The sequence below is a fragment of the Corvus kubaryi genome, unplaced genomic scaffold (genome assembly GCF_017639235.1).
Source record: "Corvus kubaryi isolate FWS band 111438036 unplaced genomic scaffold, C.kubaryi_AGA036_p1.0 138, whole genome shotgun sequence".
Classification (NCBI taxonomy): domain Eukaryota; kingdom Metazoa; phylum Chordata; class Aves; order Passeriformes; family Corvidae; genus Corvus; species Corvus kubaryi.
Genome location: NW_024580672.1, coordinates 14,608,952 through 14,625,322, shown reverse-complemented (window position 1 = coordinate 14,625,322; position 16,371 = coordinate 14,608,952). Strand labels below are relative to the sequence as shown.

The 16,371-nt window shown below is 39.3% G+C and overlaps 1 protein-coding gene across 6 annotated transcripts in view; it reads left to right on the top strand.

The window, feature by feature from the left end:
• Positions 1-16,371, top strand: part of GPAM (glycerol-3-phosphate acyltransferase, mitochondrial) — a 47,256-nt gene that overhangs the window by 17,465 nt on the left and 13,420 nt on the right. For 3 of the 6 annotated variants that reach the window (XM_042019314.1, XM_042019316.1, XM_042019312.1), the window contains 11 exons: positions 9-179; positions 1,557-1,687; positions 3,646-3,768; positions 6,726-6,799; positions 9,654-9,767; positions 10,959-11,108; positions 11,830-11,926; positions 12,935-13,071; positions 14,379-14,478; positions 15,214-15,426; positions 15,802-15,915. In XM_042019314.1, the coding sequence (XP_041875248.1) occupies positions 1,586-1,687; positions 3,646-3,768; positions 6,726-6,799; positions 9,654-9,767; positions 10,959-11,108; positions 11,830-11,926; positions 12,935-13,071; positions 14,379-14,478; positions 15,214-15,426; positions 15,802-15,915 (1,224 nt within the window). In that variant the 5' untranslated portion in view covers positions 9-179; positions 1,557-1,585. Of the gene's footprint in view, positions 1-8; positions 180-1,556; positions 1,688-3,145; positions 3,272-3,645; positions 3,769-6,725; positions 6,800-9,653; positions 9,768-10,958; positions 11,109-11,829; positions 11,927-12,934; positions 13,072-14,378; positions 14,479-15,213; positions 15,427-15,801; positions 15,916-16,371 lie in introns of those variants that run through there. The other 3 variants (XM_042019313.1, XM_042019315.1, XM_042019317.1) reach the window with 3 other exon arrangements.

Sequence of the window (16,371 nt, the reverse complement as noted above, 5' to 3'; positions counted from 1 at the left end):
ATTTATAGCAGGTCTGGTGAGCGGCGCGGCTGGAGCCCGGAGCGCTGCGGAGCCCTGCTGAGGGAGCCCTGGTGATCCCGGAGCACTGCTGGAGCCCGCGGGGATGGCGGTGGCCGGCAGGTGAACAGCGCCAGCGCCGCAGCGGGGAGCGGGCGCTCGGGGGGCGGGTTGGCTCACAGGTAGGTATGCGGCGGCGGCGGCGGCGGCGGCTGCTGCTGACACGGGCTTTTAATTGCGTATTTTTTAAATATAGTATATACCGGTGCAGCCAAGGTCACCTTGAGCAGGAGTGGGACGCATTTCGGTTCCATCATTTAGAGGTCGACAGACATTTTTTGTATTTATCGGGAGGTTTAGATAGTAGTTGTCTGAGGAGTCATTTAAATAAAAGGCAGATTGAATGTAAGAGCCAGCAAAGACAAAGGGATAACTTAGGTACTTAGGCTGTGTCAGGATATGCATGGTCTGCATGGTTATACTGGCTCAGACTCCACTTTGTAGTGGTAGCTCTCTGCGTGGAGGTATCACGGGATGCGTTTGTGGCAGCTTGGGGAAGGCACTGAGAAAGGCAAAAACGCTGGACTAAAGTTTTAGGTCTTGCTGTTGCAGATGTTAGCTTAGCATGCAGGGTGGGAACTATCTCATTCCTGGTGGCCTACAGCCTGGCCATGATAGAAGTTTCCTTGCAGTGACAGATGGAAGAGGAGGTATTGCCTCTTTACAGTTTCTCTTGGTGAAAATGCTGGGATTCCTATTTCAGGGGCTCTCAATAACAAAGCAGTTTAACTTGTAGTCTTTTCAAAAAAGCTAAGTTGTTTTAATATGTTTGTCCTTCCTTTTTTTTTGGCCAAGGGATAATTATTTACTGTGTTCATTATATGAACTTCAAAACTTCCGTTTCAAAATAATAATGCAAGTTTAGATTTCTTTACTGCTCGTTAATCTCACAAGACTGAAACGTCACTTGTTAGCAGCGTGTTCACATTTAGGGGTGTGCTTTTCTATAGAGCACTCCTTCTTTCCGAGGAATTTGCAAACTGGTTTGACTACAGCTAGACCAGACATATAAAATATACTGTGAGATAGGATTGGGTGAGAACATTAATGACAGTTTTTGTGGATCGTAGGTGTCCTTGAGAAGCAAGTTATGAAAGAGCAAGGTCACAGATTGCAAGAGAATTGTAAACTTCTGAAAGTACCTGACATGTATCTTTATGGCTGCATGGTTTAAACCATGCAGTAAAGAACAGTGGAAAATTACAAAGGGACTATAGTGACCTGTTATGGGAAGAAGAGCAGGGAGAGAAAAGCATGCAGGAAGCTGACTGGTGTGCTGTGTTGATGAAAGTCAAATGTGCTGGGGTTTTTAGCATATTAAAATCATGCCAATTTCTAGCTGCAAGGAAGTGTCTTTGGAACTGAACTTTTACTGAAGGGTGAAAAAAATCCAGTTTGCTAACTTATTGCTAGATGCCCATCACTGAAATTAGGCGTGTGTTTCTGTGCATGCATATGTATATATAAAATACAAATACATGCATGATGTTATTTTGCAGTTTGTGATCTTCAGTTCAACTCCTGTGTCATGGATGAAACTGCTTTGTCTCTTGGAACAATAGATGTTTCCTATTTGTCCACCTCAGCAGACTGCAGCATCAGTAGATGTAAGCATTCCAGTGAAGAATGGGTAAGTAAAAATTGTGAATGTTACTGACCTTATTTATCTTATTATTTCTTCAAGTTGGAGGTGGACTTTTTATTGTTATGAAGAATGAAGATAAGGCATTACCTCCCTCATGCATGATAGAGTTTGGTTTTAATTAACTTGAAATGTAAGGAGGAATCAACAATTCAGTTCTGTGCCAAAGAATAATGTTGCTAGAAAAGAAAAATCCTGTCAAACCCTATTGATAGTCTTACAGTCTTCTGGTGTGATGTTGCTAATCATTTTATATAGCAGTAAATGTACAAATCCCACTCTGGAGTAGCCAAAGTCAAACAGAAAGTCAAGTAGGAAGTTTATTGCTCTTCTGAGTGTTGTAGTTTAAAATGTGCAGGTGAAAAGGAGCTTGATGCTGAAGTTGCACATTCACACAGGCATTGAAGCTGGAGCTTTCCGTGCAGTCCAGAAGGCAGGAAAAAAGTGGTGGATATAAATAAGGAGCATATTAAAAGTCTGTGTCCTCCACTGAGTGAGTCTTGGGATTTGGAAGGGACAAAGGAGGCAGTGAGCAGAGCGGTCTGGGTGGAGCCAAAAGAGCCGCATGGGGACTGGGATGGTGGCAGTTGGTTTAGCAGCATAGGTCAGGAGGAATTAGGCATGGATCTGGAGAGGAGGAGTTTGAACTTGATACAGAAGAAGAATCGGAAGTATGGTCAGAGTTGACGGAAAGGACAGATGTCCTGGCAGCTGGGATTTCTATCTAGCTGGATCTAAGTTACATGGAACAGCAGGCTGCAATAACCAAGAGGTCTGTGAGAAAGTGGAATAAGGGCAGGCAAGTCAGAAGAGATAAAAAGGAGGTTTTGTAAGAAAACGTTGGGGAGTTAAGTGAGGGGTTGGGGGCAAGCAGAAGGAAGATGTCATTGTTACAAAGTTGGTTTGTTTTGGAGTTAGCATGAAAGAAGGTGATAGAGGAGGGATTATGGCAAGCTTAGCATCTTGATACTTGTTTATTTCATATGGAAGACTTAGCCTTGGAGTATTTGCCAGTTCATGATGCTTGCCAAATGTGGTAAATGCACGATTCAGTTTTTAAGCATCTTCAGCATGGCTTTTGAGTCTCTAGGTGTTTCTCACTGGGCTGAGTATGTGGTGATCTCTATTTGTGTGTCCAGCCTTTGTTCTACCCTGCTGCTCTTCCACTTAAAAGTTCTATTTTAAACAACATTTTGGTTTTGGTTTGGTTTGTTTCTGTAACTTCTCTTTTAATACTGAAAGTAACTTCCCTCTCAATAAAATGCGTAGTTTAAAAATGGCAACCCAGTCCTCATTCTCAGGCAAGCAATAATTCAGTAGACTTTAATGAAAGCAATCAATGTCTTTGAAAATATACTTAACTACAGTTTTTGCATTATGTCCTAACACAGTGAGTGAGTTCTGTGAATGCAGTCACTCTGGATTTTTTTGTTCTGTAATCTTCAGATAGACAGTGTAACTTTGGAGAAGGCACAGGAGTTCCTGTCACTCTGCGTGAAACTGCTGAAAGTGCCTACGGAGTCCATGGAGTTAATGTTTTGGATACATTGAGTCTTCTTGCAATTTTTCAGGGTGATGTTCAGTTGAACCTTAAAATACATTGCTCATATTACAAGCACCTTTACATTATTGACAATGTAGTGTACTGCTAATTTCTTTCACTTTCCTCAGCTGGCAGTTTCTTTGCTGTTTCTTAATTACAGTTATCATTCCTTTTAAAATTTTGCGTGTCAGCCCATGCAGCAGTGCTTAGATACGTAGAGTACAACACTGAGATTTTACTTCTGTTTTTCTAAATTGTAGAAAAACCTTGGAAAAAATTGTGCTTTACACAGCTGAGGGGTAATTTTTTGTGTGCCTCCATCAACTCCTCTTCCTCAAAGTTTTCCCCTACACAGTAAAACACGTATTTCTGCATATTTACACAGTGGTCTTTTGTTCTGCAGGGAGAGTGTAACTCTCGTCCCACTCTCTTCCGATCTGCCACTTTAAAATGGAAGGAGGCTCTGCTGAGCAGGAAAAGGCCGTTTGTGGGACGATGTTGCTATGTATGCACTCCCCAGAGCCGGGTAAGAAGATTATGGAATGGATTATGTCTGACAATAATGCATAGTTGCAGCATAATGAAGTTGCAGTAGTTTCCTTACTTTCAGAATTAAGGTCGTAATGTTTCTACTTTATAAAGTGCTGTAGTTTTTCACTGTTGTTTGTGGTTGCATTTAATTTGTCATGGAATTAAAGAATGGCGCACACGTCTGTTGTGATGCTTGGTCTCCCACCTCTCAGTGCAGACTTACTCCTTGCACAAAACTCTTCAGCTCCTCAGAATGATCACTGGGACATGGGATAGCAAAATTATCTGGTCTGTTAGATTAATAATAGGAATTTGGTGCATAGGAAAGTGTGAAAGTTTGCTTTTAGGACACTTTAATTCTCTATCCACAGAATAAATACAGTTTTGAAACTGAGCAGTATGCTTCCTTTCCAACTTGCTCAGTCCTGTACTTGAAAGAAGAGTTAATTTTCTACACCTGGCTGATTCCTTGCCTCTCTGCCCAGCCTGGAAACAAGGACTGCCAGTTGTGATAGTGGGGATATTTGTCTGCTGGGAACAGTGTCAGGATGGCTCTAGAGAAGTTGTGCAAGCTGATTTAAAATACGAACTTTATTGAACTGCACTGGGCAGGCTTTCTGTAAGCTCAAGATGCAAAATGCTGATAAATGGCATAATGCAATTTGCAACCAGTTCATCTTGTAATTTGACTATGTGTACACCCTGGGCTTTGGATTGCACTCAGTTACACCTTCACTGTCTGGGCTAGAGTGAAAATTTGCTTTACTCTTTGACCAAAGAGAAGTTATTTCACTATTCCTCTGCTAGAACAGAAAATTGCTGCAATGACATACAAATGTGATATAGAAATCCAAATGTGCCGTGAAGGCTGTGTATGGTATGGGCAACAAGACAAGCAATTAGATAAACTGAGACTACTTCAAACAGATAAGTGTTTTGACTTACGAAAAGGTATATGTGAATCCTCAGCTTAGGGCTTCATGCATTTATTAATTAGCCTGTTAGTAATTAGGCTGTTACTCTCAAACTGGGAGTTATGCTTTAAAAATAAAAATCTTGTTCTGTATTTCGTCCATTTAGTAAGAGACTAATTAACTGTCCTGAGATCCCACTTAAGAAAGGGGCACAACCTATTAAGCCCTTTATTGCCTTCTGCTATAAGGAAAAAATACCATCCTTGCATAGACAGTAACTAAGAAAATCCTCTCATTAGATTCCAATTTTTTTTTTGAGCTGCCTTTTTCATTATTTTTCTGAAGGAAAAGTAGTGAATGAGACAAATTTCCTTAAGTGTGTTGGCCAAACTAACAACTTGCCAGGGCTGAGAGTGGGAAGTCTTGCTTCTCTCTCTCGTTTTCCTTCCTGTTCTCCTGAGGGCTGATCAAGTTCACTAACCAAGCAGAAAACTACCTGCTTTATTCATTCAGTCTGTCTATCTTAGTTTCTTTGTCTTGTCTGCATGAAGGTGGGACATTAAAGGGTGTGCTAGATGTGCTGTAAGTTAAGAGGCGAAGGGTAGTGATCAGCAGGAAAGGCCAGGATGTGGTGGTGGGAACTGGGCTTCTTCTTTGTGCCAGCAGGGACATCCTGAATTGGTTCAGTTGAACTCACCACATGCTCTGCCTGACACAGGATTGGAGAAGAGTTTAAATAAGGAAAAGCTAAAGTATGGCATTACAGCTGGAGGATGAGTTTCATAGTGAGGTTTAACCTGATGCTTAGAGCACGGGTATGGACTGGTATAGACTGGCATTCAGTGATACTTAACTTTTTGTTGATTGTTTGGGAGACCAAGAACAAGTCACTTTGCTTCTCTTTGCTAGAACATGTCATCAGCTTATAAGATCCACAAAAAAATCACCAGTGTATAGTCAAAGAAATTAGCACTACCTTGAATTTTCCTCTTAAGAGCTTAGAGCAACAATTGGTTGATTGTACAGTCCAGTTGTGCTTTAGCTGGGAGCAGGAGACTCTGTGCTCCTGCTGTAGCACATCATTTCTACCTGATTTGCAAATGACATAGCACGGTCATATATTTTAATTCTGTGGCGATGCTGCATCCTAAACAAAATACAAATGACTCTTACCTGACTCCCATAGCAGAGTTGGTGGTGAGGCTGTTATGCAGCTCTCCTATTGCTGGTGACCATCTTTCTCCTTTGCTGTCCTTTTTTTGTCTTCTTTGACATGTACAGTTCCAGTAGTTTTAGCTGTAATTCACTGCTGACAAGGTACCAGTTTTATAATTATGTGTTATTTAAGTAGAAAGAAATCAGCCTCTTGGTCGAGGTGTTTACTTGAAATATGGAAGAGTAAAGTTTAGGTCTTCCTGCTAAGGAATATTTGTTGTGGAAGTGCTCCTAAACTCATCCCAGTTAATACCTTGGCTTGTGGAGTCTGTAACAAGGATCTACAAGGCTGGACTGAGTTTGTTGTTCAGGCAGAGCAGGAATGTGGAGATTTGCCACCTAACCATGGGTGGATATCCTGACCCTTGGGCTACTGTTACATGATCTGCTGGCAAACGGGATGTCTCAGACTGAGCGTCAAACACTCATGGTTACACTAATGCTCAATGTGGCTTAATAAAGTTCTGTCTCAAAGAGGAGTTCTGTATTATGACAAGTCCTGGTTTATATTACATCAGAATCTGATGAAATGTTGTGGCTTGAAGAGTGTAACCAGTACAACCACACAGTAAAGCCTAGAGAATGGTTTGAAAGTACTGGACGTGGGAACAGTGACTTGAATTTCATTTTCATTTCAGAACAGTTTGTGTACTGTATAAGCAGGTTCAGCACTAAGCAGGTTCAGCACTTCTCTGGTTTGGCTTTACTTATAGTATAAATGAAAACCATTGCATTATCTTATATTTTATGGTGAATGTAACAGACAAAGCTATTCTTATGTAATGAAGTAGTCCATCAATCTTCTTTTTTCTTGGTTTTACAGGATAACTTCTTCAATTCTAGTATTCCTTCTTTGGGTCTACGTAATGTCATATACATCAATGAAACACATACCAGGTAATATAGCAAGTGTTGCTTTTGCTTTTAAAATTCAGTGTGTTTTGATTTTATGACAGGGAAATCTCTATTATGGTCTGGACTGAGTTAATATATATTGGGGTCCTAAAGTGCAGAAGTTTGGTGCTGACTTCAGTAGTATACTTGTTAAATCTGGCTGTGTGTATTTGTGAGCTGAGCAAAGTCCTTTGAGGTTATAGACAAGTAGTGTAGGGGTCAAACCTGTTTCACAAAAAAAACAGAGCACCTTTAAATTCTTTCTCCCTTAGTGCAGATGGCAGCATCTGTAGCATAATGGTGAGGGGACTGGATTTATTCCCTTGTGCAGAATGACTTCAGCCTGCATTAATTAATTTACTAAGCAGATCTGCCTCACAATTTAGGTGTTGACTATTATCACTAATGGCAATTAAATCTAAATATGTCTTATGAGTCTGTCTCTTCTCTGCCTCAGTGGCAGAGTGCAGCTTCTGAGAAATGGGGTATAAATGAAAAAATCTAAAAAATGAAGACGTGTCTTTCCGCTATTGGAATCATATGTTGTGTTCTGGGATGAGGATATTGGAATTGCACAAAAATATTCTGTTCTTTGGAAAGTTAGTAACTCTTGCTAAGTTTTTTTTACAGTAATCATTAGCATAAGCAAGTCCTGCAGTGTTTGTTGTAGAGTCAGAGCAAACAAAGAGAGGCCAGCAGCCTGAAAGAAATGAGTCAAAGTGTCTGAGTGGAAGAAAGGCAGCATTGTGTGTGCTTGAGAGGGAGGAAGCTAATGTTAGAGGCTGTTCTTTATTAAATTTGAATTAATTATGTTTTTTAGGAGTTGAGCTTCTAGTTTAGAATACAGAAATATAACAGAAATACTATATAACTTCTTAAAAATTAGTTTTAAAAGTCCAATGCTTGAATGGTTTTGAATGCTCAAAGTTACTTGCATTGGAAATATAAGGAGTAAAAAATATGGGTTACTGAATTACTCTGAAATGAACGCGTTTAGCTCAGAATGTCATAGTGTGAAAATGGACAATTTTAATGAAATTCTGAGGTCCCATGGGGCTGCATAGTCACAGTTTCCTGGCCTTAGAAAGCAAGAGGGGTCCTCTTTTACTGCTAGCACGCTGTAACTGTATTGACATTATCATAGCCTTTGTCTGAGGTACAACTTCCAGTTTTAAATGTCTCGTGACTGGTCCATTCTGTGTGGGTTTTGTCTTCTCTCTTTGCTGTATGATCAGAAAACAGATTTTTCCAATTAAACTACATTGTGTCTAAGCTGTAAAATGAATGTAGAAGCTTGACAGATCCCTGCAGTAGCTGTGTGCTCTTGTGATATGTTCAGAGTTACCAAAATCGTTGTCCGAAAGAAGCATGTCCGTATCTTTGCTTTCTAAAAAAATCAATAAGTCTCTCAAACCCCAAAGAGAAGGGGAAAAAGGAAAAAGAAGCAATTAAAACAGTCACCAGTCTTCTTCTTACAGCACAAATAGCTGGTCTGAATATTTGTGTAATCATTACGTGCTACTCTGTGCCCATGACTTGTGCATATGCACCCATCTTAATTACAGTGCACTCAAGGGCTTTGGCCTTTCACAGTGTAAAAGTTCCTTCTCATCTTTCCTCGCTGTTTTTAACACATGTATAAATTTACTGAAATGTGGCAGGGAGCTTTAACCACCAAGATCAGTAACTCGAGTGATGACAAGGGATGAGATGTTGGCGGCGCTCCAGCATGGAAACCACCATGAGCTTTGTCACCCACGGTTCAGTTTGGGACACTCTCTGGAGCAGCAGCCAGCCATTGCACCAGCAGATCTCAGGACAGGGGTTTTACATAATACTTAGCTGCTCTGGGCTTAGGAATGGCCAGGATTTCATTTTTCATCCAGCTGTTAATTCTGCCCAGTCACATCAGCTCTGCTGTTTGGGGGTCCCAGGTGTTTGGTTTGTGTAAGTGGTGGCATGTCCACTCCTGACCTGGTAAATGAGGGAGGTGAGAAGAAGAATAGTAATGAATATCCACTGCTGGGGATGGGATGTAAACCGGTCTTGTGTCACATGCATTTTCTGTGATGTTTGATATTCCAAATAATATTTTCTCAGGTGATTGCTGCTTATATGATTTAGAGTAGAGGACAGAGTTAATTTAAAAAGAAGAGACTGTCTGCATAAGTTACCTTAAACACTTGAATTTATAGTGAGATTTACTGATTATTTAGTGGTTCTACTCTTGCTAAAACTTTGCTAGGAGAAGGTATGGAGAAGACACATAGGACTGGGTGTTTGAAAACACTGTAAAGGAAGAAAAGCTAACTAAAAAAGTGGATTTAGTTTTGGTGACTAATGCAAACATATTTTCAAAAGTGTTTGTGAGAGTTTACCCTGCGCTTACGTGAGCAGCTTTCCCAAGAGGACTCGGTGTTTCTTGAAGAAGTTGGCAAACCTCTTTGCTGGGCATTTTCTTTCCTCGGTGGAAAGGGGCACCAAATTGGAAATCAACACTATTACTTCATTTGGCCTCGTTGAGCTGGGGAGTCAGTTCCAGTAGACAGACAAAATGTATATGCTAGTTTGGTTGCTACTTCCTTATGATTCTGTGGATGTTTTCAGACGGTATCACCCTGAATTGAAGGATGCAGACCCCAGTTGTCTCAGATGTTTTGTGCTATGTATCAGTTGTTTCATCCATAACACGAAGATACTGGCAATTTACTAGAAGATACAGAAGCCTTTAGACAGCCATTCATAAAACTCTACTTACTTTTGCTTCTTAATTGTATTTTTAGTTGTTTTTAATGCTACTTTTTTGACAGCGAAATATTTTGAGGATCACACTGAAATACCCTTCATGCTTTTGTAGGTACAGAGGGTGGCTCGCGAGACGCTTTTGTTATGTCCTTTTTGTGCAAGAGAGGGATGTTCATAAGGGTATGTTTGCCAAGAATCTGACAGAAAATGTGCTGAATAATAGCAGGTAAGATATTGCAAAATTTAATGTTTTTTACATTACCAGTACATTAAAATGTGACTTAATTTAGAAACTGCAAATTTTGAATATCAGACTGTTAAAATATTAGAAGATACAGTCTCTTTAGCACAGCCTTTCAGGACTGTAGCTTGCAATTTTAGTTGGAATAGTAAAAGGGGAGTTTAAGAATTACAAGTCTCTAAATGAACACTGTGTAGTGGGGGAACAGCAGACAGTACACACAAAAATAAATTGCTAAATGAGAGCTCTTCAAACTTCTGTTTGTCCAATTCATGTAAATCATTACCACTGAAGTCATACGGCAGTCATCAGAAATTGTCAGTGTTCAGAAATAAGAGGAGAGCAGCATTTTGGAGTACCCTGAGTATATACCAGGAGAGTGCAGCAAAAAATGGAAAAAGGCTTTAGAATGGAGTATCCACCCTTAACTTTGTGGAGCTTGTTTTCTGTTTCATATGCCTCATTTTAAATGGCATCTTGAGCCCCTGATCAGCTGTTAAGGTATCAGTTTTCTTTGGACACAAAGAAATTCAACCACATGCTCACTCCTCGAGGCTACTTTTGTCAGAGGGCACAATCTGCCTACATTAACATTCCTAATTCTCCTGAATTTTTAATGCTTGTGTCCCATCTGAAGATGATAGTGTTGCTTTTGAAAAGTAAAACAGACTGTGTTGTGCCACAGTCATGGTATGTTAAACCACTTACTGTCTCCTGGGTGTGTTTTAAGTGGGGAAAATAGTCCTTAAAAATTTTGTTAGACTTGGTAAAACTGAGAATTCAAGAGGAACAATACTGTAGAAGTTCAAAAGAGCAACTGCGTAAATCTATGTAGTGAGGTCAATGAAATTGCTATGGCAGGAAAAAGAAAACATTAACAAAGATGAGATTGCACCTGTTCTCCCTGGATTTTTAACTTTATTAACCATTTAGGAAAATTGGCAGTCAGTTAGTATTGGTACTTGTGAACTGTGTACATACTGTTTTATATGCTCACCTTTGAGCTCATTCAACCATCATCTGCCTGTTACACTAGAGCTTAGAAAACTGAATTAAATTTAATGCATTTGGAGTACACAATTGTTCAGTGTGGATGCTCATTCCAAGCTGTTGTTGTGTGTGTCTTGGACTCTTCTGTTGTGGGACTGTCTCATAAACTTTACTTTTTAATGTTAGAGTCCAGAAGGCCATTGTAGATGAAGCCTCTGAACCAAGTACTCCAGGTAGTTTTGTTCAGACGGATCCTAAAGCTATCAACAAAGTGAAGAAAAAAGCTAGGAAAATTCTTCAGGAAATGGTAGCAAATGTGTCACCTGCTTTAATCAGGTAAGAACTATGTCTCATCAATATTGTCAGTGAGTGGAAGGATGGACAAGCTCTTTCTGTATAATACCAACAGATCTCGTAACACATTATGCAGAAATAATAATTACTCTAAAAATGCATTATTCATAAAAATCCACTTTCTAATATTAGCTAATAAAATAGTAGTTATTCTTCATTTTCAGATGCAGCAGAAGCACTCTGCCTTTCCAAGGAATAAATCTTACAAGATTAAACACAAACTTTTTCTTTTCTCAAATTAGTTTTGGTGCTAATGCTTAGACCAGTATTGGCATCATTTGTTGTTTCAGGCTCATATGGGCAAGAGCAGCTGTCTGCAGCATCACAGACTGAAAGACAATTTTTCCAGTAGCCTATTCAATACTACAATTTGTAGATATGAATATCTCAGAGAGAGTCTTATTTTAGATAGCATCTTCTCCTGTGGTGTCTGCATTTACTACTAAGGATGATTTTGTCTCTGTCATGTTCCTAGCTCCCAGCCTTCACTGAGGTTGATAAAAAGATTTGTCTCATAACTGCAGGAGGCTGAAATATGGCTACTAACCATAGGGAAAACCTTGTTTGGCAATTGGATTTTACAGTAATTTTGTTTAAATATAAGTTATCAGATTAAAAGGCTTTGCCTCTAGTCTTACAGAAGCAATATAAAACAGAAGCAGAAATAAATGAAGCTTTTTGAGTTGTGTTTGTTTTCCCTTAGGTTGACTGGCTGGGTGTTACTGAAGTTGTTTAACAGCTTTTTCTGGAATATCCAGATCCACAGAGGTCAAATAGAAATGGTCAAAGCAGCAACAGAGGTAAGGGAGGGTGGGAAAAAATCCAGTAAGGTAGATTTCTGAAGTAGTTTCTAATAATGTTTGCAGCACTTCACTTTTTGTGAGAGTTTTCCTAAGTCTGTATGAAATGAGATTGTAGGTAGAACTGATGTGTATCTGTGAAATAGTGTTCTTAATTAAATATAATGCTCTGAGAGTTACATAACCTAAAATACTATGTGAACTCTGGGTTTACCTTTGATTCAGGATCAAATTTTAACTGTCAGGCTGAATGATTATCTCAAGTAACCTGCATCCAACATAATTTCCAGTTTTTTGAGCTGAGATAGCCAGTAATAAATTAGTAGACCTAGTCAGGATTTTTCACTTTTACCTTGATTTAGAGTAAAAAACTTTAAGAAAAAACTTTTCCTATTTCTTACTAGCCATCTGTTTCCAGTTTCTCAATATTTATTGGAATTGGTCGAACAAACTCATAAATGCTACCATTTTCTTTACACTCAAATGAATTGACTCTTCCTGCAGGATTTACCTTAGAAATACTGATTAGATAAATGGAACAAATAAAAAAAGTTCCTATTATTTTCTGTTGTTTTTTGGATGCTGTGTTTGGGAAACGCACTATTCATAAATCCTTGCTAATATCTAATAGAAATACCAGTACTTTGGTGACAGTGAGGATTTCCACATCCCTTTAATTGTTTGATTGGTGTCTCAACACTGTGAGTCTGAAGAAACTGGAGTATTAATCATTGTTAATGTAATGGATACAACTGAAAACTACAGTCCATGAAAACTAAGACTAAAGACTTGTTTTTACTTGGCTAAAGACAAGTTGCCTAAAAGGTTCTCCTTGGCCCAGCTGAAGGAAAACCAGGAGTAAACAAACTCAATTATGGTAACTGGAAAATACCATCAGTTCAGATAAGATGGTGCTAGCAATCTCAACAGTGGATTTAAGAAAAGGAGTAATATTTCATCTTTCTTACCAACTGACTTGTTTCTTTTTTCCTTCTCTCCCCACCACAGATGAATTTGCCTCTTATCTTTTTGCCGGTTCACAAGTCCCACATTGACTACCTGCTTCTTACATTCATTCTTTTCTGCCATAACATCAAAGCACCCTACATAGCTGCAGGGAACAATCTCAACATCCCCATTTTCAGGTAATAACCTCTCCTTATTTGAAAAAAGACTGAAGTGGTGGGATCTGACCCACTGCACAAAATGTCCAAGCGTAAAATTACCTGGCTGTTGCTGGGCCATCATGTAGAACTTCTTCAGTTCCTGTAACATGTTCAGAGAGGGAGCATCACAACATCCTTCTGAGAAGATCTGTTATAACCTTAGTAGGGTAAGCAGAAAGGATATTCCTTCCTTGGAGTCTCAAAATGGGTAGGTGACTAAGGAAAGATGATATGGGAAAAAGAGTTGTGAATGGACAGCTCTTCATGCAGTTTAGTGAGCTGGCTAATGAGCAGCAACAGTACTGGGTGAATAGTACTTTGTGAAAAGTATTCCACTTGAGTCTGTGTTTAAATTACATTTCTGGTGGTTGAAGAACATGAGGTATTTTGGGTATTATTTTGCCATTGAGACAGAATTTGGGCATATTTGATACCTAAAAAACCACACGATATTATAGGAAATTATGAGGAAAGAAGGGAAACACCTTGACTTTGAGAGTATTTTACATGAGTAAGTGCAGGTCTGTAATAATCCCAGTGAAAAAGGCATTCATACAAATTATCAATTAAAATGCTAGTTCTTAGGGCCAGCAGAATAAAGAGAGAGAGTTTAGCATAGATAATCTAACATTACTTTAGGCACTGGGAACCCTGAGTTCTGCAGCATTTAGCAGGCCCACGATCCATACACAGCACCATGTCTGCAGAAAGAAGCACCCACGTTTGGTCTTTTGAGCCAGTAAAGGATTTTCTTGCAAGAAAATAACTTTATTCATCTTTGCTTCTGTCAAGCAGAAGGGATGTTGTCATGAGAACTTCTTGCTACACTGTGAGATAAATGCAGGACCATGCAGGTGGTGTAATTGCTGGTGCCAAGTGGGAGCTGCCTGCAGATTGCTCTGTTAAAATTAGCTGGCTGAGCTGATGCTGCAGCTGAGGGGAGTGTGCAGCACATGATGGGCATGGAGGCCATGCTGTCTGTGCACAGATTGGGGCCAGCTCAGGTTAACTCTTACACGGGTCACCAGCATCTCAGTGTGCAAGAATCTCCTGGTCAGTGGTCTGTCAAGGCAGTGAAATGGAGCAAGACAGGGTAAAGAAGCCTGTTCGTAAGTGAAACAGAGAAATATTTGTGTAGTCCCATCATGTGCAAGTAGTGTAATACAGTTTAGTCTTTAAGAATTTCAGTTATTTGAATCCTTGTTGTGTGCAAGGAATTTTTTGTGGATGTGTAGTAGTTTTCTGCAAACTGAAATCAGTGAGTATAATCCTTCTTTGGTGTGTAGCACGTTGATCCGCAAGCTGGGAGGATTTTTCATTCGACGGAAGCTGGATCAGAATCCTGATGGTCGTAAGGATTTCCTGTACAGAGCTTTGCTCTACGTGGTGTGTATTTCTTGTCTTTCTTTCTGTAGGTAGTGTTTCACTTGGGTGGCAAGTGGGAAAGTGAGCTCTATCACTCTGTATTTATTGCTTTAAATTTGTCTGAAGTTTCATGATGCAAAAAGGGGATTTGTTTTTGTATGAAGTTTTGAATTTATAGTATAAAGAAAATTGCATGCTTAGCCCCTTTGAGGATGAGCAGATTTCCACCTTGCATAATCCTTATTAAAGAATGTGGAGTTAATACTCTCTGAGTTAACTTATGCTTGTTTCTCTGATGTCTTTTGTTGTGAGGCATCTCTACCCTGATTCAGTTAACACAATGGAAGTCTCTGTTCATGATGGGTTGATGTAATCTTTTGTGCCATTCAGTGTAGTAGCTGTATTTACATCTTGGAAGATGGGGTGTTCTGGGGAACCAGAAGGAGAGATGAATGCAAATCAACTGCATCAACTGTTGTTAGAGATGCTTTTTCAACAAATGTCATCATACTGCTTGTATATTGATGCAAATTCAGTTGCAGATAGGTCTGGGTTTGTGTCAGGCATTAGTTAATTACTGGGGTTTTTTCCCACAAGTATTCATGCCAAGTCGTGATCTTCCAATGCTTTTGAAAGGAAAGGTTTCTGACAATGTATTTGAAATATAATTATATGTTATTATATATATATAAATGCCAATATAATTAGACTTAATTTAAACTTTTTTTTTTTCTTTTCCAATCTTTTTGTATTCAGCACATAGAAGAATTGTTGAGACAGCAGCAGTTTCTAGAAATATTCTTGGAAGGCACACGGTCTCGAAGTGGAAAGACATCTGGAGCTAGAGCAGGTCTTCTGTCCGTGGTGGTGGATGCTCTCTTCTCAAATGCTACTCCTGATGTCCTAATTATACCTGTGGGAATCTCCTATGATCGCATAATTGAAGGTCACTATAACAGTGAACAGCTGGTAAGAACAATCAAATGACTTGTTTTGCCTGGGGGATTTTCTGCTTATGTGCAGGAAAATGTGTTACATAGTTAAATGTTATGCTGGTCCTCTGTCCCATGGACCTGGGGTTAGTGTTGAGGCATGAATCACAAAACCTCTCTGACAAGGAGTGCTGAGGTACAGGTGACACACTTCTAAATGCAAGTTCATGACAAGTAATATGTTCAAGGGGATATCTATGGAGAAAAATAGTTCTCTAGATGTACTTGAAGTTACAAGGTGTGTCAAAAGCTTCGGCCTTGCTTTGTCTGCTGTTGCGTGCATTTTAATTTTAAACGTAACCTTTTAATTGCAAAGTGGAAAAAAAGCAAAACAACCACCTATATTTTCTAGGGCAACCCTAAGAAGAATGAAAGTCTTTGGAGTATAGCTAGAGGAGTCTTCAGAATGCTGCGGAAGAATTATGGGTGTGTCAGAGTAGATTTTGCACAACCATTTTCCTTAAAAGTAAGTTTGGTATCTTGAAGGTCTTTTTGAAAGTTTGATGTTTTTGGTGTTTCAGTAGTGGGACACATTTATTTCGATTTTCTCTCTGTGGGTTATGATCACTAGCGTTATCTGCTGCCGTCCATTCTGGCGGGACAAAAGTATCCCTGTTTTTGATGAATGTGTGAGTCTTTGGACTCAGCTGAAATAGTCTCAGAGTTGATATATTAGTTTTGAAATGGTCTGAGTATTCTTACTTGTGGCGTTCTTTGTTTAACAAGCAATCTTTAAAATGATCTTTATACCTTGTATTAATTCTTTATGTTGTAGAGACATTTGAAGGAAGCTGAATACTGTTTTCCAGTTTAAGTAATTTAATGACATACGCTATGGTTGAGGAAGGGCATTTATCTCGCTGGATTTTTAAAATTGCTAAGAAAATTAGTAGCTATAAAAGTGTCATGGGTAGTATATCAT